Raw genomic sequence first — 18594 nt, 5'->3', positions numbered from 1 at the left:
GGACTGTGGGAGCGGCTCCAAGCCTTTGACCCAGCCGGCCCTCTCCGGGCCTCTGTCCCGAGGACGTGCCCGTGACTGTCGGCAGAGGCGGAGCTGCACGGTGGTGGCTGCAGCGTCACTAGGGCACCCCGAGCAAACAAACGCCGGGTTTAGAGACAGGCCGTCTGGGAGCGAATCCTCGCTCCTGCTGCTCCCCAGCTGTGTGACCCGGAGCAAGTGACTTCGCTTCTCTGAACCTCGGAGTGCTCATCTGTAACATGGGGTAACCACACTCATCTCATGGGGTCGTCACGAGACATCAGCGAGATGAGGCGTAGGAAGCTGATGCGGGGCTGGAACTGGCGTCCAGTTTAACAGCCCAGGGGGGGCCGGGCTCCTGAAGGAATCAGGGCAGATGCTGACATTGATGTTGAGAAACGAATGACAGGGAAGGGCTGACACAGTCGCCTAAAGTGGAAAGATCAGGACACAGAGGTGTGTGCATGACACCACTTCAAATTAGAGACTCCTGCAAAGAAGCCTGGGGGGCTCCCTCCCCAGCGCGGCCGGCCATCCCCTGGGGAGGTTGGCGGAGGGACGCTCTCCGCCTGCCGGTTCCCTGGGCTTTGTACTGGTGTCTGTGAAGACAGAGCCACTGACACTAAAACACAAGGCAGCCTGAGAACTCCAGGGCGCTCGCAAGAGTCGGGCGAGCGGGGTCAGGAGCGTGGGGACCCTGCCAGCCGGGGGCCTAGGCCCCGCTCTGCCTCGGACCCTCCGTCTCATGGGCAGTACCAGGCCCACGTCATCGGGGATTCCTTCCTGCTGTGACTCTTTGCAACTCTGCCGTGCCATCCGGGCTCCGGAGCGCCCTGCAGGGGTCGGGCTGTGCAGAGCAGGTGCCCTCGGCCGGCGGTCGGGACACACCTGTCCGGAGCTTTGCCTCGTGTTCTGAGAGCCTTTGGTCGGCTTCTCATAAACGGCCCTGGGATGAAGCTGTTTTGCCCCATATTTCCTCGTCACCCCCCCTCCCCCCCCCCCCGCCGCCGGCCCAGACCAGTTGCAGGTGTGGCTGTTCGTGGTCCCCAGATGGCTGTGTCCTTGTGGACCAGATCTGTTTTCCTGGACAAGTTTCGAGTCGTTTGTAGCAAAGGGAACAGTGTCCATCTTCTCTTGAGGTCCTACTACGTGCTGGACGTTTGCCCCATTCTGTCTCACACGGATGCCCATTTTGCAGTGTGAAGACAGAGCTGGCTGGACTCCCAGACAATCCGAACCGGACGGCCGCTCACACTGATCTCATGGGGTTGTCACGAGAAATTGGTGAGATGGGGCGTCCTGTCCAAGCTGCCGTGGTCTCTGGCTGGGGGTCTGGCCCCCTCCCCAGCCTGCCCTGGCCTCCCCGCCTCCGCATAGCAGCGAGTGGGTCCAAGAAACCAAGTCGGACAGGACCCTCCGTGTTCTTTCTCCCTCGGCGTCACAGCCCAGGTCCCCACCAGGACCCCCTCCCCCCAGGCCTCTCCCCCACCCTCCTCACTCTGCTCCAGGTACACTGGTCTCCTGCTGACCCGGAACTTGCAGGGCACCCTGTTTTAGTGCCATTGCACTGGCTGTTCACCGTCAGGTCTTCATGCAAAGGTCACTCCTCCGTGGAGCCTGCCCTGATTATCCAATTTAAAATAGTGGCATTCGGACTTCCCGTCGTGGTTAACGGATCCAACTAGGAACTACGAGGTTGCAGGTTCGATCTCTGGCCTTGCTCAGTGGGTTAAGGACCCGGCGTTGCCGTGAGCTGTGGTATAGGTTACAGACGTGGCTCGGATCCTGCATAGCTGTGGCTGTGGCTGGCAGCTGCGGCTCTGATTTGACCCCCAGCCTGGGAACTTCCATATGCTACAGGTGCTATTTTATTTTATTTTGTCTTTTTCTCCTGCTCATCAGAACTCGCCAGGCCATCGCGGGATCTGCCTGGTTTAATTTCCTCTACTCTCCCTACAGACACGCTTGCTCCGTTAATGGTTGCAAAGCCATCAGATCGCTGCTTTTAAAAGCTGACTTTAAAAGACAAAGGGGAGGGGACCACTGTATTTAAAAGGATTGTCTGGGAGCGCAGACCTTGGGAGCTCCATAAAAGGCATCGACGTCCAGAGACAAAAAAAAAAAAAAAAAAAAAAAGACAAAACGAAATAAAATAGAGACACCCCAGCACTCCCAACCCTGTCTACCTCGCTCCTTCTCTCCCCTTCCCCGCAGCTCGCTTGCAGCATATCATCGGAGCGAAGTATTTATTCTGCGTTTAGTGGTTGTGTCTCCCTGCACTAGCACGTGATCTCCATGAGGCCAAGGACGTCTGTTTGTTCACGGATGCTTCCCAAGCACCCAGAACACTATCTGGCACAGAGTCGATGGCCCACATGGGTGTGGAGTGGAAACCAAGGCTAAGCCCCACACGAGCTGGTGGGGGCAGAGGTGGGGTTCGAACTCAGAACTTCTGGCACCAAAGCCCAAGCTTGAGGCAGCTGGGGAGGTCTGGATAATTATGTGCTTTCTCTCACAGACCTTCAGGTTTAGGTAAACCAAGGCGTGTCAAACAAGTGCCTGGTGGCAGGAACCCAACAGGCTGGCGTGTATGTCGTCTCTTGGATCAGAATCAGACACAACTGTCTTTTGGGCCAACAGACCCTGCTTTGGTGGGACTGGCAGCACACCCACCCAGGGACAAACACGCCTGGTAGTGGTCAGTCGCCCTCCCTCCATTCCTCTTTGCCAGTGAGAGTGGATGTGGGACCCAGTTCTGGCCAACGAGTCACAGGGGAAGTCCTTGGGTCTTTCAGGGAAACATTCTCTTTTCTGATCGAAGGGAGATTATCCTGCTTACCCAGTCATGCAAGGGGAGGGCAGGCTGTGTACATCTCTGCCCAGCCTCTTCCCCAGGCTGAGCATCAACCTGTGAGGATGTGATGTTTGGTGCTTCAGCAGCCATCTTGAGGCCATGAGGAGAGGCATTGCTTATATGTCCAAGATTAGAGGAGAGAACCTGAGTCTCTGATGATCTTGTCGAGCAGTTAAATTAACCAGCTCTGAGGTGAGGACGCTACTTCCAGATTTCATGTTAAGATGATAAGTATTCATGTAATTTAAGACACCGTAAGTTGGGTCATTTTTCTGTTCCCCCAAAAGCACACTCAGTGATTTACAAACTTTGCATTTTCATGAGAGCCTAGATAAAAGATAAATCTAAGACTGTGCCATCCTCATGCTTAAAGAAACACGGTTTTTTTAAAGCTTGCAGAAAATCTTAGCTACTCTCTGTCATTCTCCTGCAGGTGAAGTGGAGATGTCACCTTGAGGACAGGGGCCCACTGTGTCTGCTTGCTGATGTGATACCTGGCACAGAGGGAGCCTATGGGTGGGGAGATGCATGAAGCGTCCTGGAGCCCATGGACTCCTGCCATCACCCCACTACCATGGCAGCCCGCCTCGGGCAGCCGCTGGGATGGAGGGTGAGGCCCAGGTGCCCGCTCAGCCCTGCCCGCCCAGCTGCCGAGGAAGAGGTCGCAGCCATTCCATGTCCCCTCAAGAGGCTGGAGCTCGAGGAGGATACTGGGGGGAGGGCCACCTGGGGCAGTCCCCGCCTCTGACCAAACCCCCGGGTCACACCAGGCAACAGACTGGGCTTTGGACGTCGATGCCTTTTATGGAGCTCCCAAGGTCTGCCCTCCCAGACAATCCTTTTAAATACAGTGGTCCCCTCCCCTTTGTCTTTTAAAGTCAGCTTTTAAAAGCAGCGATCTGATGGCTTTGCAACCATTAACGGAGCAAGCGTGTCTGTAGGGAGAGTAGAGGAAATTAAACCAGGCAGATCCCGCAATGGCCTGGCAAGGTCTGATGAGCAGGAGAAAAGCATCAGGCAGGCCCAGCCAGGGCCTCAGGTCATGCCCTCCCTGGGAAAGGTCCCCTGGCATGATGTAGTCCTGTGGCCTCAAGGCCCATGGCAGGGGCACAGCATCATGGGCAAGGCTGGGCCATGCTCCTGTTTCTGGAAATGCTGGGATGCACCACTTCAGAAAATGAGGGCCTAGACCCTTCCACCGCAGGGTCGCGGGGCCAGGCAGGGGGCTGGCTGGGCTCATCGCCTTCGCCTGATGACCAGTCCCCGAGGGCCTCCAGGTCTCCAGGCTGGACTCTGACGTCCTCAGGGCCCGGGGACATCAGGGCCATTTCTGGGGTGTCCCCTTCTGCAGCTGAAACATCCAGGCCAGTGGCCCTCAATGCAGAGCCTGTGACCTAACGTGGCCACAGCCCCAGCTGCTACAGGGGGCAGGGGGGCGCTTTACTGCTTTCCCCCCAGTCCCCCCGCCCAGGGGGTGCCTCCACGGAACCAGGGATGGAAGACCCTCGCTCAGGGACCCTGGGATCAAGCCGTGGACACGCTCCGGCATCTCCAGGCCTCGCTGCCCCTGGAGTGGACATGCCCACGTCCCTCGCAGGGCTGTTGGGTCAGGGGGCAGAGCTGAGGCTCATGGCAAGGGCTCCCCAGGTCACATCAGCAGCTCCCACAGGTGACACCAGGTGAGTCCCACATCACCTAGTTCCTCGATGTTGAGTGGGGACAAGGCCACGGCCCCCCAGGACGGAGGACCTTGGAAGACACACTCGGAGAGCACCGGCCACACGGCAAGTGCGCAGCAGAGGAGAGAAGGCGGGGGGCTGCCCCAGCTGTGGCCCCGGGCAGGACCAGTGGGTTCCCTGGTGGCCCCGAGGCTCGGCCTCCATCCCTGGCCCGGGCTGCGCTCACACCCTGTGACCGCCCCACCCTGAGCGCAGCCCGGCTGCCCCTCTTTCTGCGGCTGAAGTTGGAGCTGAAACACCACCTCCCTGGCGCAGCCTCTTCTGGAAGCTCCCAGATCCCTCCCAGGGCCTCCTCCCCAGCTCTCAGCTCTGTTTCCACCAGCAGCAGCCAACCTTTCCAGCCCAGCCGGGAGTCTGCCCTCCTCATCAAAGCTGAGTTTCCTGCCTCCCTACTGAGCGCATCCGAACGCCAGCCTGGCACACAGTAGGGCCTCCTTAGACCCTCTGTGGGCTGAGGGGACGCGGGAAGTTTAACACACGAAGTGCTGATAAAGATCGAGTTGCTCAAGTCAATACACGCGGCACAATCGTCCCACCTTCACCCTCCACGCTGGGCATCAGGGCTCATACGCGAATATCCCCGAAGCTCTGGGTGTCGGTCCAAACCCACGGGAAAGCGGGCTGTGAAGACACTGCTCGCTGCCCAGAGAAAGGCCAGGCGTAAGGCAGGGCGGCGAACAGAATTCCTTAAGACAGCAACGCTCCGGGTTTGTCAAACTTTGACTCACTCATCCTTCCCCCCAGGCGCCACTTTTCGTATATTTTCAGGAAACTACATGCAAATACACGAAACCCCACTTCGCACAATAGAACACGTGTGCTGAGTTTAGGGGCGGGGGCAGGCTGGCGGCTCCCATCAAAGGCCGGCTCAGTAGAGGGATTTCACGGGATTTAGCTGTTTCACTTCTAACCTTTTCGGTATGAGTTAAGCGTATTACTTATGGTGTTTTTTTTTTTTTTTTTTAATAATCAGAGAAAAAGCCATTGTCATTTGGAGTGAATGGCAATGGTTCTCAGTCCTTCCCGGAGGTGGGAGGTGCCCGGGTTAGTGGCCCAGCTCAGGTCCAACTACCCCGTGTGCCGAGGCCATACCACCTGCAATGGCCGGGAGCTCCCTGGTGGTCTAGTGGTTAGGATTTGGAGCTTTCGCTGCTGCGGCCCAGGTTTGCTCCCCCGTCTGGGAACTAAGATCTCACATCAAGCGACGGCACACCGTGCCCCGCACCCCCAAAAAGACTGAGACCAGCAATGGCCATTTCCTGCCTGGCTACGGGGCCCAGGTGGCCACTTGGCTCTGGCCAGTGGACCTGAACACGCCCGGGCACTGCTGCAGCTCATCAGGGACATTCGCTGGGACTTCATCCTATGACTCGCCCTCTTGGCAGGTGCCCTGGTCACCCGCCTAAGGGACACGGGCCACACTGAAACGATCCCGCTGTGGTAGGAAGGTTCGGGATCAGTTTTTCCAATGCCCCAGATCTAAGGGGCTGCCGGAGACACTGGAGGGCCCAGAAGCGCAGCCCCGAGGCAGGCCTGCCCTCCCCCGCCCCCCCACCCCCCCCGTGGGCTGGGGTGCTCACCTTTGCAGACGAAGCACTGGATGTGGAAGTACTTGCTCTGCACCCGCAGCACCTCCCCCTGCACACGCCCCCGCAGGTGTTACACAGGATCGCCGAGCTGGGCGGCTTCTCCAGGGCGCCGGGAGCGGCCTGCGGCTCCGACACTGTGGGGAGGAAGGAGCCACGTTAAAGGGGGGATGCGCCAGGCACAGCTGAGCACAGCAGCGGCGGCGGTGCCAGGACTCGGGGCCACCCCCCACACCGGGCACAACCCAGAGGGCATGGGGGGGCCCCATGGTGGTTGGGTGATGTGAGACCCCGACAGCAGTCCTGTCGCCCCGACCGCGTGCACACCTCCCAAAGGACAGCCGGCCCCCTGCTGCCTTGACCTGGCACGACCTTGGCCCTCGAAGGCCTCAGAGGCCAGGCACCCCTGGTGAGCTGCAGCTGAACCCAGGGCCTCTCTTCTGCAAGTACAATAACCGCATCCACTGTGAGCTCGCTCTGGTCCCCTCTGTACCCTGGGGACATGGACCTGAATATTTATCACTGTCCCCCTTAAAGCCGCCATGACCTAGGAGGGCTCAGGAGGTGCCATCTGCAGGGATGGCTCAGGGTGAGTCAAAGGGCCCGACTGTGGGGCTCCTGGGGTCTGGCCAGGGCCAGGCGCTCGTCACCCGCCTCCTCCAAGAGCCCTACAGAGGGCGCTGCAGGACGCTGGAGGGCACCGCTGGTCTGCCCTGGGGGGGCTCCAGCCCAATGGTGGTGACAGCCAGGTGACAGAGCTGTGGTCGGGGGACGCCCGGGGCTGGGGACCAGCTCCCCCCAGTCGAGTCACTTGAAGCACGAGGAGGAAGCAGAGCTGCCCAAGAAGGTCACCCGGGCCGCCCCCTTCTGGCCACTCCCCAGCCCCCGTCAGGCACCCTGAGCCCCCCTTTCTCCCCTGGGACGCTTGCCCCTCCTCTGCCCGCCTCTGGGTCCCTGCCGAGCGCAATGACAGAGGCCGACCCCCTGCTCAGCCAGCTCGGAGCCGACAGCCTTGCTTTCGGAGGGAGGGTCTCTGCCTGGATCCACTTCATCTAATGCCACCTCCTGACGTGGTCTGGGGCCCCCGCCCTGCGGCAGGGGCAAGGACAGGGCGCAGGGGGCGTACTCGGGCGACCCAGGCGGCAGGAGGGAGCGGGGCCGGAGGGCGAGGCGGCAGAAGACAGCAATGAGCTGGTCCCCCCCAGAGACCCTCCAGGGCGTCACGCAGAAGGAAGGGCCGGGGCACTGATCCCGCCCCTACCCCCCGGGCGAGGGTCGCCCCAGAGCAGAACTCGGGCCTCCTCTTCAGGGCTGCCCGGGTCTGGGCTGAATGGGTTCCAGGTTTCACAGAGGCCCGGGGCTCGGAAGCCAGGCAGCTGCAGGCGCCCGAGGCAGGGGCTCTGCAGGCTGGGCAGCTGCCCACCTGGCTGCCGCTGGAGCCCCGGGGGCCCCAGGGAGGCTCTGCGAGCCCAGGAGACCCCCGCCTGGGTGCCCCGGGTACACCAGGCTGCATTGAAGTGTTAAGTGTGTTCACACACACAGACACGCACAGAGACACACACAAAGACACACATGGACACACACACAGAGACACATAAACACATCCACACCATACACAGAGACACACAGACACACACATACACAGAGATACACAAATAGAGATACACATACATACAGATAGTCATACACAGACACAGATACATAGACACACAAACACACATACAGACAGACACAGAGACAGACACATAGATATAAATACAGACACAGACACAAATACGCACACACACACGTTGACACAGTGGCTTTAACACCAGCATTGATGGAGTGTCAGGCCTGGAAGGTCTCCTCATTCTTATAAAAATAGCAGAGGTGGATTCAGACAGCACCTTTCTCCATCCAGGCTCTAGCCTGCCCCCCAGGCCCCCAGGCTCCAGGCCCCCGGCCGGGCAGCCCCCAGTCTGGCAGCCTCTGGTCTGCAGAGCAGGGTGCCCCTTGGCAGACATGCCCACGGTGGGAGTTGGACTGTGGGCGGCACAAAGGAGGCCTGGGCCACGCTGGGGAGGTGAGGGCTGTGGAGAGGAGGCGCCGAAGATCCCAAGGGTAGCAGGTGCCAGCTGTTGGGGACAAGAGGCACACTGCCTGGAGAAGGAGGGGCAGGAAAGGAGACAACTGGCATAAAAGGTAATTCTGCATCGCCCTGGGCACCCCAGGCCCCGTGCCAAGGCCTGCCTTGCGTTTCCAGAGGCATCAAGAAACCAAAGAGCCACCTGGACAGTGCTGAGCCCAGCGAGGGCAGCAGGGCAAGGGATGCCATCCTGGGAGCTTTGGTGACAGGTGACATTTCCCCTCTGGCTTCAGTGTCAACAGTAGGCTTGACCTGATCTCTTTTTTCCCTTCAATAGTCGCAGAAACCACCTCCTCTGGTACCTAATAAAGTTGGTGGGAGGGGCAACGAGTGAGGATGTGTCCTGGGCTGGAACCGAAGAACCCCCGCCCCCATGCGAAGAAAAGAGCCACGGCCTCGAGGTTGGAAACCGCAGCCAGAGCCAGCCCACGGCTGTGCGCGCCTGGGGCCACCCAGGGTTCACGGGGCTGGCAGGCTCCTGAGCCACCCTGTCCACATCTGAGGCTCCATCGAGATTTCCGGGGGTGGGGGGTGGGGTACAGAGATTTCCAGCACTGTTATCTTCTCAGCCATCGGGCACGCCAAGGACATTGCGCCTCACGTCCCCACGACTTGACAGGCAAGGTCCTACACCACTGGGATCTGGCTCAAACCTAGGAAGAGGGAAACAGCAAACCACCCACGCCGGGGATCAGCGTCAGAGCCCTGGGGGCAGAGGGCCAGGTGCAGCCCAGCTGCGCCTCCTACATGCACTGATCTGGAACCCACAGCTGTCCGGCCGTCTGTCCATCCGCCACCCACCCTCGGCTCACATCACCTGGCCCAGGGGATGCGAGGACAGGGGCAGAAATGTTTGCCTCGCAAGCAGCCCAGGGGCCAGCAAACCATAAGTGGTCAACAGACAAGAGCCACTGTCATTTTCAGGAACACGCAGCCTGATAGGACCACTCTCCTGGTGATTGGAAATCTATTTGGTTTGGGGGAAAGCTGCTTGTAAGAGGAAGGGTTTCTGTGGGAGCATCACCTCCGGCCCCCTGGGGCATCCTCTCAAACCTGCGCCACCTCCAGGAGGCAGGGTGAGAGCGGCTGCTGCCCTCTGGTGGTGGGAGGCAGACACTGCACAGTGAGGACGGTTGCCGGTCCGCGTAGGTACCACCTGCACAGGTGTTCCCTCCAGCCCACATCTGCCCGCTTGGACCTGGGATCACGGCGAGAGATCTGAGCCTATGGATTTGAGGTGCGGGCCTTTTACCCCTCAAGAGGGACTCATTCCTCACACCTCCCGCAGCTGCCCGATTAGGAGGAGAAGCCTTCCCCTGCAGGCTGACTGCACGTGCACGCGTGAGCGCGCGCGCACACACACACACACACACACACACACACATGCTTTGGAAAGGGAACTGGTCCTCATAGCAGCTGGCAGAGTAAGTGCCATGGTCGCTGCTGCCGCCTCTGTTCAGCGAGTGGACAGAGGCCGGGAGACACAGCCCAGCTGGTAGGGCAGCCACAGCAAGAGGGACCCTGGCACTGGCAGGACAAGAGGGGAAGGGGCCCCAAACAGGGCTGGGGCGGCTCTGGCCAGAGCTCACGCCACAGGAGAGAACTATCAAGAGACGAGCTCTGGAGCCAGGAAAATACCCGGAGCGACCTCAGCTGCATGTTCCTAAGTGAGAGAAGCCAGTCTGAAAAGGCTACCCGTTGTGTGATTGCACGTCTGTGGCATTAGAGGAAAGGCAACACCACGGGGACAGTAAAAGATGAGAAGTCGGTGCGGGTCGGAAGAGGGATGAAGAGCTGGAGTCGGGGGCGTCTTAGGGCAGTTAAACAAGTCCGTGTGACACCGTGATGGCGAATAATGGTGAATACGCATCTGTCCACACCCAGAAAACACACCGCACCAAGACGTCCCCCTGTGTCTGCTGCGGACTTTGCTTCATCATAATATATCAAAACAGGTTCCTCAATCGCAACTAATGTGACAGACACACCCCTACACCGTTGGAACACGCACAGTGACGACGGAGCTGGGGGTTGGGGTGGGGTGTTTCGGGGAGCTCCCTGCGCATGCTCAATTTTTCTATGAACTGAAAACTGCTCTAAGAAATAAAGTCTATTACAAAACGTAAAAGAGAGGAACAGAGCAAACTACTCCAACCCAACCCTGAACACAGCAGGCTCATTTCTCTTCAGTTTCAGGAACGGCTCTAACATTTGGTTTAACAAGTCCCTGACGGCGATAATAACAGAACACAAAGTCAAGGCGAAAGGATCAACCACGCGGGGCCGTGACCGTGAAGTCGCAGCAGGGGGAGCCGTGCTGGGAATAAAAGAACATTCCTGGTACTATCAACACAGATCCGGAGGTCCCGGCGTGGCGCAGTGGTTAATGAATCCGACTGGGAACCATGAGGTTGCAGGTTTGATCCCTGGCCTCGCTCAGTGGGTTAAGGATCCGGCGTTGCCGTGAGCTGTGATGTAGGTTGCAGACGCGGCTCAGATCCTGGGTGGCCTGTGGCTGTGGTGTAGATCAGCGGCGATGGCTCCGATTAGACCCCTAGCCTGGGAACCTCCATATGCCACGGGAGCAGCCCTAGAAAAGGCAAAAAGACGAAAAAAAAAAAAACCCCACAGATCCCAGGTGTACCGTGGCATCCTCGGATCTGACTTGGCAGTGGCTGTGACTCCTCCCCTCTCACCCCTCTGGGAACAATCCTTGTCTGCCACCAGGAACAGGGCCTGGAGGAGCCAGGACAACAGTCAGCGAGGCTGGGTTGGACCCACCGAGCCGGGACAGCTGCGTGACCTTGGGAGCTGACTCAGCCCCCAGAAGCCTCTGGCTCATGCCTATACTGTGCAGCCCGGTCCCTGGGGCCTCGTTTAGAATCCAGAGAAGAGGAGGAAGCCTGGCGTGTAATGCTGACAGGTGTCGGTGACCAGCGGCTGCCAACTTGGTCCTCCTGGGTCTCCAGGCGAACCGGGACGGTGGCGGGGGAGGGGACTGTGAGCTCCTGGGGCCACACCTCCGCTCACGCTCCAGCTTCATCAGTTTGGCCTTCTGGCTTTGGCCCAACGTGGTAGGGTGGCTGGGTGGGCGAGCAGGAAGGGGACAGCCTGCACTGACCCCAGCTGTGTGCCCCCCTGGCTAGGCCACCTCACGGGGCCTCAGTTTCCCCTTCTATAAAGTCGGGACAACGATTCCCAAACACGAGACCCTTGTGCGAATCCGATGAAAACACGTGTGAAGCCAGCGACCAGCCGGGCACCTGAAGGGCACTGGTGACAAAGGCACGCCCTCCACAGAACGGCTGATGGCCACCCTGGGGCTGGCGGGGGCTTCTGCCCACCAGTCCTATGCTCACAGCGGGACCCACCCAGACCCAGCACGGGGCCTTGCTGGCCCTCAGCTGGGGAGCAGGCATGGCGGCTGAACCCCACAAGGGCCACTGCCAATGTCGAGGTCAAACTCTCAGCTCCCGTCCATCCAGGTCGACCCCCAGGACATGGGGCGAGAGCGTCAGGTGGCTCATGGGTTTCTTTACTCTGATAATTGGGCCCAAGACCCCCCAGGGAGCTGGGGGAGCCCCCTTCCAGCCGGTTCACCCACCAAACCGTCTGCTCTCCCCTTCGCTCCGCTGGCACAGACCAGCCCAGGGCAATTCCCCACTTTGCTCATAGAAATTCACCAACCCGACATCATCAAGACGCACAACCAAAGGCGCCTGTTTTCCCGTCATGGGGCCTGGGAGCCACCTGCGATGCCGCTTGAGCACATGGCGCTGTCGCCCTCTGTGCAATCCTCCTTATCCAGGGAGCCCCTTCTCCTGCCCCGGAGCAACCGCCCTGACCTTCACGGCGCCTGAAAGGTGGGAAGCCACTGCAAGTCACCTCCGCTTCACCCTGAAAGCCAAAGCACGCCAACTCCAAACACCGATCAACAAAGGTCTTCTTTGTGGTTCATTCATCCATTTACCCAAGTGCCTGAGGACCTACTGTGTGCCCGGATTCTGCAGGACCAAAACAGACGCAGTCCTGGCCCCAGCCCTTGTTGGGTCCACACCGCGCCCCAAGGGAACAGCCTGTCACCCCATTTAACGGATGAGGATACAGAGGCTTGAGACCTGCGGGACTTTCCCGAAGCCACACGGCTGCATCAGGGACACGGCTGCGGACCCCACTCAGGTGTCTGGCACCACCATCCCCTTGGCCACCTGCTGGTCTGCAAGTCCCAAAGCAGGGGCTCGCTCACTCACCAAACAGGAGCAGAGGAGCTGGTGGGCATCTGGGGGGTGGGGGGCACGAGTGTGCACACTGGCCAGGCGCCGGAGTGCCAGGTGGCAGGAGAGGGACACGAGGGGCCCAGGGAGCGGGGGCAGGTGGCAGGTGCCTCTTTTGTCCCAGTGGCTCCTCTCACCCCCCAGGCATCAAAGCGCACATCCTTCTCCAATCCTGGGGGACGTTTTCGACTGTTTATCTCCCTCTCTCCAAGGCTCACAATGATTCCTGTCCCTGGTTTAACACTGGCCTCGAGCAGGCACGCCTGGCCTGGCCAAAGACCAACAGCCCTCGTTCGGCTCGTTTTCCAGGGTTTGCTCTAGAGGTAAATCCACCTTGATACCGGGACGGGGAAGCCCCCTGCGTCCCTGGGGTTCTAATTGGAACCCGAGCCCCATCCACCGTGACGAGTCTGTACAGCCCTCCACTCTGCAAACAGCTGTTTGTCTTTTGCAAACAGCCGGCTTGGAGCGTCCACATTTTATGACTCTGTTCTGATACTGAACACGCTTTATAAGTTCATGCCTCACCCCTCTCCTGGGGCTCCAATCTGCCCAGAGCAGGCCCGGGGCGCACAGGTCTCACCTTCCCTCTCAGGCTCTTCTTTCTAACTGTGCCAATGAACCGAGGACCATGGGAAGAGGCACAGGGCTGTGGGCAGCAGGGAGGTGAACTCTGCAGTCAGGGAGGGCTTCCGGGAGGAGGTGGCACAAGATGGGCAGGTACCTTCCAGGAGGGCGGAAGCACACATCACTGTGCGCGTCTCCATCTCAGCACCGACCGTGTTGGGTGGTCCTTGGCCCTCTGCATCCCTGGCTTGAAGCCCCCTGGGGCCAAGGGCCAGATCTGAAGAGTCTGTCTCTCTGGGGCCGGGTACCTCTGGAGACCGTGAGATGCACTCAGCCGGGCTTGGCTGGGAGAGGACGGCTCTCATGCACCACAAGCATCCTTGCCACCAGCGTGCCCTCTAGCACAGGCATTTCTCTAGACTGGTTCTCTAAATATGGAGCTACTGGCACCAAAGCCTTAGGAGGACCCGTCTCCACTGCCCACAGGACACTCTACAGGCCGTGCCTGGTTCGGGAATGGGCCCGGCCTCTCCAGCTGCCTCCCAAGCCTTGTGTGTTGGACACTCAAGTCAAATCGCAGGGGCGCACTCCCACCTAACCTACCTAAGGGCTGACTGCTGATTATCACAGGAGCCAGAAGGGGCTCTCTGAGCTGGCCCCCTCTCGCCAAGGCCATCGGTGGCCTGGCCCAGCAAGCCAGCCGCGAGGGCCGAGGGCTGTTCCCGCACAGCCAGGCCTGTCTGTCTCCTCAAGCACATCATTCATCGCTCTCCGTCCAGTGAAGATGCCGTGGCACCCGCTCCTGGCCAAGGTCGGGCTGGCATGAGGCCAAGGGCGAGGCAGACATAGCTGCCACCCCGATGAGCTCACGCTCAAGGGTGCAGAGATGGGGGTGGACATAGAAGCCCCATGCAGGAAGCCCCTCACACCGACACCTGGACCCCAGGCACGGGGCCGTTCATCCTGGGACCCACCCACATGCCTGTTACAGTAATTAGAGCAAACAGCGGGGACCCCACCAGGATGTTATCTACGCATGAAGCTGTTCGCCCTCTTCCAATTCCCAGCAAGTGTGGTCTCTGGTTCTTCAAAGGAGCCAAGCGTCTCATCTGAGTCCTGGACCTGCCCCGTGGCCAGACTGCAGCTCACCGGGGCCAGCGATCAGCTCTGCTCTGCCTGGGGTCTAAGAAGTGGGCTCAGGGCTTCAGCACCAGTGTCTGCAGAGGGAGCTGATTATGGGGCCAACTGTACTTTCAAAGACGGCCGAAGCCCAGCCCCCACAGGCTCCGCTCCAATACGGCTTTGACATTGCTCTCCCTAAGCGGGGGGGTCTGAGTCCTTCCCCCGAACCTGCGTGCACCTCTGCCACTGCCCAACCCCCAGAATATGGTGGAAACAGCACCACACGGCTTCTGATTCAAATCCCAACGCCACAGACTCTGCCCGGCCCTCGCAGGGCACTAATGCGGGGAACCCAGCCGCCAATTCTGCGAGGAAGCCCTGATACATCCTCCAGCCAGGGCTCCTCCAGAGATTCCAGTCCCCGGGCCTTGAGTCACCCCAGCCTTTCAGTCCTCCCAGCTGAAACCACAGACGCTGTGGAAAAGAGAGAAAAGGTCCCCGCTGTGCCCGTTCTGAGTCTCTGACCCTCCGAACCAGTGAGGGGACGGAACGATTGTTCGAGGCCGTGAAGATCGGGGGTGGGGGTTACACGGGCAGAGGAAATCCGAATGCCACCCCAACCCCACCCAGGCGGTCCCTCCCACGTCTGTACGGGGCCTCCCTCCCACCTCTGCACCCGCCCTGCCTGAGGTTTGCTCCACGGACTGTAAACTCACTGTCCCCACAGCCAAAGTCCCACGAGGAGGCGCCTACCACTTTGATCCAGTACAGGAAGAGCCTGAAACTTGGGGGTGACCTTGCTTGGAGTTCTCACAGCCACCCCGGGAGGTGATGTTTTCATGCCCATTTGGCAGAGTTAGAAACTGAGCTCAGCGGGGTCAACTAACCAGCCCAAAGCCACACAGCCAGGAGGGGCAGAGCTACTATTCAACCCCACGTCTGTCTCCCTCCTGCTACTCTGCACTCCCCGCAAGGCAGCCGAAGCTCCCCGCCCCCCGCAGCAGGTGCGCCCACCAAAGCTGTCCCCACTGAAGCCCCACCCACCCAAGCCCCACCCACCGAAGCCCCACCCACCGAGGCTCCACCAAATGAAGCCCACCCACAGCTGGCTCCCCCATGAAGGCTCCACCCACCAGCAGCCGCAACTGGGCTCCACCCACCTCCCCTAGCTCTTCAAGCCAGTTTCTCTGGTGCTGGGATCTCTTTGCTCCCTGCAGGCATGACCCAGCAGCTCTGAGATCTCTTCGCACTGGGAGGAGTTTTATTTTTCTGGGTCTGGTTCCAGAAACTGGCCCTGCCTGCTCCAAATTCAACCAGGGTCATTCTAGCCAGTTCCCACGCGGATATCTCACCTAAATCCCCCAGGCGCCTGGGGCCCAGCAGCTCGCTCTGGGGAGAGATGCCAGGTTAGACCGCAGGGCAGCTGTCCCTGGCCCCCGTGACCAAGGGCAGAGCTCAGGTGAAATCCAGCTTCATGCAGGGACCCCTACAGCCAGACATGATAACCCCACAGTGACCAGGAAGAAGAGCCACTGTGGATTCCCTGGAGGCTTGCTCAGTCCACAGTGAGGGCAACAGGAGGCCAGCTCAGGCAGCTCTGGGCCAAGGGCTCTGGGTGGCCATTCACCCTGGGCCACGCCTGTAATCTGTACAGGGTGGGCATAGCTGCACCATGCTCTGTGATGAGTGGGGCTCAGACAGTGCAGGCAGGGAGCAGACACCAAGCCAGGCACAGAGCAGAAGCCACCCAGGGTTCCCAGGGTCCAAGGACACTGACCTGATGGCCAGTAAGTCTTGGGAAACATGGGTACACACAGCTACACTTAGGTCCAAGGCCTCCTGAAACCCTGAGCAGGAGAGGCCGCTGGGCATCGTTCGTGTGCCACAGTCCTAGGGAGGCCCCGTCCTACTGGACAGGAGGGCGCAGCCCCCTCCCCCACAGAGCCCAGCGTCTAAGCTGAGTCATCCGCTACTGCCTCAAGTGGCAGGGAAGTTCTCCATTTTGACCCAGTGGGACAGTGTCCTTTTGAGCGCCATGGCGTTCACACAAGGGGACAGTCAGGGCAATGGAGCCCCCAAACAGCTTTCCAAGTGGCAGATCAGGGACCATAAGCACACGCAGGCCCCTGCCCTGCTCAATAACCTTCCGTGGTTCCCTTGGGCCCGCAGAACACATCTCAGCCCCCAGAGCCACCACCAAGCCTCCACCCCAGCGCCCACGCGGCTCCCGACTTATCTCCCACTGCCCAGGATCCCAGGCTCTCCTGAAGCCATCCTCAGGGGTCCCAGCACCAGCCTTGGCTCCCACTGTCCCCCCGGGTATCTGCCACCTCCACCTGAGAAAACCCAGTTCATCCCTCAAGGCCCCACCCCGCGCCTCCTCTGTCTCCATCCCCGTGTGCTGAGCGCCTCCCACCCCACGGTGGCCTGGTAGGAACATGCACCTGTTTTACAGGTGTGGAAACCAAGGCACGGCAGTCCGATGGAAACTGCCCATCGTCCCCCTGGGCCACTGGCTGTGTGACCTTGAACAAGTCAGGTCACTCTCTGAGATGGTGACAGGTGGTGCTCGGGGCTGGAGGTTCCTGCCTGCTGGCCGGGTCTCCTAAAGATCCGTGCTGGACAGGGAGCAAATGACCCCACCCACCTGGGAGCCTCAGTTTGGGGTTTGTTTTCTTTTTGTCTTTTCTAGGGCTGCTCCCGAGGCATATGGAGGTTCCCAGGCTAGGGGTCCAATCGGAGCTGCAGCTGCCGGCCTACACCAGATCCACAGCAACGTGGGAGCCTACACCACAGTTCAGGCAACGCTGGATCCTTAACCCACTGAGCAGGCCAGGGATCAACCCACAATCTCATGGTTCCTAGTCGGATTCGTTAACCACGATGGGATCTCCTGTTTGGGTGTTAAATCCAGGTCCCCCTGCCCACAGGACCCCAAGATGCCCCATGAGCAGAGATGGCGAGACTTGCATGAGGTTAAACTCTCCCCACTGAGAGAGGCCGATGCATCAGAGGGATTTCTAGCTGCGTGAGACTCCAGCCAGCTCAGCTCAGACCCCTGGGTGCCCTGCGGAGTGGGGCCAAGTCCCTGAAGTCCCAAGATGCTCCCTGTCCTGAGGCGGGGGGGCCACAGAATGGGCTCTGCCCACAGAGTGACAGCCACAGTGTCACCCGCAGTCCCATCGAGCCTGAAATGAGCCTCTTACTCGGGGCCGGAGGCTTAGGGGCTGGGGGCTTGGGAGCTTGGGGGGCGCAGGAAAAGGAAAACACCGAGCCAGCCATGTCTCCCTCCGTCTTAGGGTATGTGAGCCGGAAAAGGGGGCCCTACGAGGCCACAGAAAGAACCCATCTGTGATGGACTGAGATGTCCCCCCACATTCGTATGATGGAGCACCTCCAAGTGTGACCTGACCTGGAGAGAGGTGATGGAGCGAGGCTGTGAGGCTGCGTCTGCGTCCCTGTGACTGTCCTTGCAACGGGGACATTAGGGCACAGGGTGCACAGAGGGAAGGACACACAGGGGAGAGTGCCGTCCCCACAGCCCCGGCAAGGAACCCAGCCTGGCGGCACCTCGACTTCAGACCTTTGGCCTCCGGAGAGAGTCCATGTCTGCGGCACCTGTCACGGCGGCCCCCAGAGACCAACACCCCCCCCCATCGCTGTGGGAAGAAAGAGCTGGAGGCTCCCCGCGGCCCCCACCTCAGCCTGTCTTCCATCGACAGAGTGACAGGGATGCCACCCCGGGCGGGGCTTTTGAGGCTGGCACTTACAGGGGCTTGGCAGGCATGGTGAGTGCTGGAGCGGGACGGGGGCTCCTTCAGAGGCACAAGCTGGGCGAGCAGCCCCCGGGAGCTCAGGCTGGCCTCGGCGGCATCCAGCTACCTTTAGCCTGAGCATCTGGCAATCTGCAGAGCAGCTGGTGCAGGCGCCCTGGCCACCCGCGTCCCTGGAGGCTGTTATTTCATCGCCGGAAGAGCAGCACTTCCTGACCAGAGCGGCATCTGAGGCTCTCCTGGGCCGCATTCCGGAAGGTCAAGGCTTAGTGGGCATCTGGGCCAGCTGCTCCCCCTGCACAGGGGGACCCGCAAATGGCCAGCGAGTCCAAGGCCAGGCCAGGACCAGGACTTGGTCTCTGGCTCCCAGGCCAGTGCTGGCCCCCCTGGTCACCTTGCCACGGGCCAAGGGCCACCACTGGACCAACCGGTGACCTGGTCTGGGTCTTCCATGGATGCCTCAGGCCCAGCACCCAGCAGAGGCCGAGTAAATGCTCCCTGCACCTAGTGGGACATGGGGACTGCATCTGGGGACA

The 18594-nt window shown here is 60.2% G+C and overlaps 1 protein-coding gene across 1 annotated transcript in view; it reads right to left on the bottom strand.

Moving 5' to 3' along the window:
• The window catches only part of ABLIM2 (actin binding LIM protein family member 2), a 106027-nt gene extending 87704 nt beyond the window's left edge, over positions 1–18323 (bottom strand). Inside the window, 3 exon segments of the mRNA XM_021100956.1 lie at positions 6192–6251; positions 6254–6334; positions 18056–18323. Of these exon segments, the coding sequence (XP_020956615.1) occupies positions 6192–6251; positions 6254–6334; positions 18056–18308 (394 nt within the window). The 5' untranslated portion in view covers positions 18309–18323.

The sequence above is a fragment of the Sus scrofa genome, chromosome 8 (assembly GCF_000003025.6).
Source record: "Sus scrofa isolate TJ Tabasco breed Duroc chromosome 8, Sscrofa11.1, whole genome shotgun sequence".
Classification (NCBI taxonomy): Eukaryota; Metazoa; Chordata; class Mammalia; order Artiodactyla; family Suidae; genus Sus; species Sus scrofa.
The sequence above is the reverse complement of the archived record's forward strand: the minus strand, read 5'-3'. Positions and strand labels throughout refer to the sequence as shown.